The 2,951-nt window shown below is 48.7% G+C and overlaps 1 protein-coding gene across 1 annotated transcript; it reads right to left on the bottom strand.

Moving 5' to 3' along the window:
* Positions 1–1,784: 1,784 nt before the first annotated feature.
* Positions 1,785–2,165, bottom strand: LOC138471535 (uncharacterized). The gene has a single exon (XM_069609183.1). The coding sequence runs from the start codon at positions 2,163–2,165 to the stop codon at positions 1,785–1,787; it is 381 nt and encodes a 126-aa protein (XP_069465284.1).
* Positions 2,166–2,951: the final 786 nt, after the last annotated feature.

The raw sequence follows: 2,951 nt of genomic DNA, 5'->3' as shown, positions 1-2,951 counted from the left end.
GCGATGGGGTTTCCTTTTCGTTCTCGTTGGTCGACACTCGGTCTTGGTCGACTGGTCTGTCCAGGTCTCGGAAACTACGTCTCCTTCCGAGTCTTCTCTGTCTCCTTCATATGGAACGTCCCATGGAGTGAACCCATCACTCAGATTTGTGTCACCTAAAGCTGGGGCCCTCGACACCCGTCTGAAGTGAGATGAGTTTCTCGTTATGGACTTGCGGTCTCCTTCCGCAGTGATAAGTGACCCCTTCTTGTGGACGATGAGGAGAGGGTCCTCGTTGAATGGTGCTATGTTTTTCCGATGCTGGGGCTGGCGGACTACCACCATGTCTCCTGGTGCCAAATCATTTGTTTTGGCTCGTCGTGTGTTATCCGCAGCTCTTTTCATGTTATCCTTCATGCGTTTGTCCTTCTCCCTCATTTCTGCGTCCCTTTCATATTGATCTTCCTCAACGGCCACGTGAGGTATTCGTGTTCTTATCGTTCGCCCGAATATCACTTCTGAAGGTGTTTTCCCAGTGGTGCTGTGTGGCGTATTTCTGTAGTCTCGCATGAGTTGGTATAATAGCTTCCTCGACATGTTCTCCTGTAAGGAGAGCAATTTGTATAGTGCGTTTGATGTTGCTCATGAACCGCTCGACTGTTCCATTGGCCTGTGGCCATAGGGGTGTCACTTTTCTGTGCCTGAAACCCATGTACTCGGCGAATCTTTGGAAGTCCTGTCCGGTGAACGGAGGTCCATTATCGGACTTTACCACCTTGGGTACTCTGTATGTTGCGAACATTTGATCTAGGGCTGGTATGGTATGATGTGCTGATGTTGACAGGACTATCTGTAGATCGGGGTATCTTGAATATTCATCGACGGCCACCAGAATATATTCTCCTCCTTCTATGGGCCCAAAATGATCCACAGCTATTTCTTCCCAGGTCCCCTCGGGCAGTGCGGTCATTTTTAGAGGTTCTGGGGAGGCGTGTGGCTTTACAAGTGCACAGGTGGGGCAGTCTTGTAATAGTTCCTCTACTGCAGTGTCCAGTTGCGGGAACCATAGTTTCTGCCTTAGCATCCTTTTGGTGGATACGATCCCTCGGTGTCCTTCATGGGCAAGTTCTAGTACTTTCTGGCGCAGGCTGCGTGGTATCACAAGCTTTGTGCCTTTTAGAAGCATTCCTTCGTCTGATTTTGCAAGTTCTTCTTTCACAGCTAAGAAGCACGTGATGTCCTGCTTGATGTCTTCGTTCATCGTCTCTCGAATTTGTTTGGCTTGCTTCCATCGCCCTGTTTCTAGGCATCGGAGGATAGTTTGTATCCCTTGGTCCGTGTTTGACTCACAAATTATGTGATCCATGTCCAGTCCTTGCGGTGTGTTGCTGTGAATGACATATCTTATGTACTGGTCAGCTATGGATGGTTCTGGTCCACATGCGTCCTTTGGATGTCTCGAGAGAAAATCTGCAGGGTTCTGCTCCTTTCCGGGTCTATGAATGATGGAGAATTGATAGTCTTGAAGTCGGAGTGCCCATCGAGCTATTCGTGGCGGCATTTTTGCCTGAGGGTTGCCATAGATGAAGATGAGGGCTTGATGGTCCGTTACAACTACAAAAGGTTTCCCATATAGGAACAAATTAAAGTGTTAGCAGGCCCAGACTACAGCCAGACCCTCCTTCTCCGCCTGGGAGTAGGCTTGCTCGGTTTTGGAAAGGCTTCGACTGGCATAGGCTACAATGTGTTTTCTGCCTTCTTCTCTATCATCCAGTTGTGTTAAGATGGCGCCTAGGCCGACTGGCCTAGCATCGACAATGAGTTCTGTCTTTCTTTTGGGGTCGAAGTATGTTTCGGGCGTCGGAAATACGCTCCTTGATTGCTTGAAACGCTTCTTGGCACTGTGGTGTCCATGTGAAGTCTGTGTTGAGCTTGGTGAGTGCTCGGAGGGGTTCGCTGTTGGAGGCGAAGTCTCTTATGTATCTGGTGCAGTAACTTGCAAGGCCCAGGAATGACCTAAGGTCTGATGTGGTGGCGGGCGGCTTGGCTTCTTGGAGTGCACTGACTTTCTCCGGGTCGGGTGTCATTCCCTTCTCAGAAAATATGTGACCAAAGAAACGGAGTGTTTTCTTGCGAAATTCACACTTGTCCTTTTTTAGTGTGGGCCGTGCCTCTTCCAAGGCCATGCACACTCTCATTAACGTGTCGTCGTGTTGCTCTTGATTTTGTCCGAAATCCAGGATGTCGTCACTGTAGTTCAAGCAGTTTGGTACATGTTTGATGACGTTATGAATTCTGCTTGACAAATTTCAGCTGCGGACGACACACCAAAACTTAGCCGCTTGTAGCTGAAGAGTCCTAGGTGGGTGGCGAAAGTGGTTATATATCGGGAGCTTTTGCCGAGTTCCAACTGGTGATACCCTTTGTTGAGGTCCAGTTTTGAAAACACGGTTGCCCCGTTCAACAGATGTACCATGTTGGTTATTCTAGGACTTGGTGGCGTTCCCTTAGTATGGGCTCGTTTGGCCTTCTCATATCTACACATATTCGGATGTCTTGGGAGTCTCTCTTGGGCAAGGGTACAATTGGGGAGACCCATGGGGTAGGTCCTTCCGCGGGTTCAATGTTGTCTGCCTCCAGCAGCTTTGTCAGTTCATTTTCAACTTGTTTTTGAATATTGATGGTATTCCTCGGTGGTGTTGTGCTATGGGTGGGACAGTGGTGTCGATGTGGAGTTCTATCTGCCTGTCCTTCAGTTTTCCGAGGCCTTTGAATAGTGATGGGAAGACTTGGTCTATGCTTGTGGTGGGGTCTAGATATTTGTGTACCATGAGACGGTACAATATGTGGATTAGTCCCATTACTATTGCTGCTTGATAGCTCAGTATGCATCCGCTCTCAGAAGCTGCCTCCAGGACGTGCATGGGGATCTTCTTTTCATGTTCCTTATATTGACACGATGCCATGAAGAA

Source organism: Ambystoma mexicanum, chromosome 8 (genome assembly GCF_040938575.1).
Source record: "Ambystoma mexicanum isolate Mex_15411 chromosome 8, UKY_AmexF1_1, whole genome shotgun sequence".
In the NCBI taxonomy this organism is placed as follows: domain Eukaryota; kingdom Metazoa; phylum Chordata; class Amphibia; order Caudata; family Ambystomatidae; genus Ambystoma; species Ambystoma mexicanum.
Note: the sequence above shows the minus strand (reverse complement) of the source record. Positions and strands in the feature narration are given on the sequence as shown.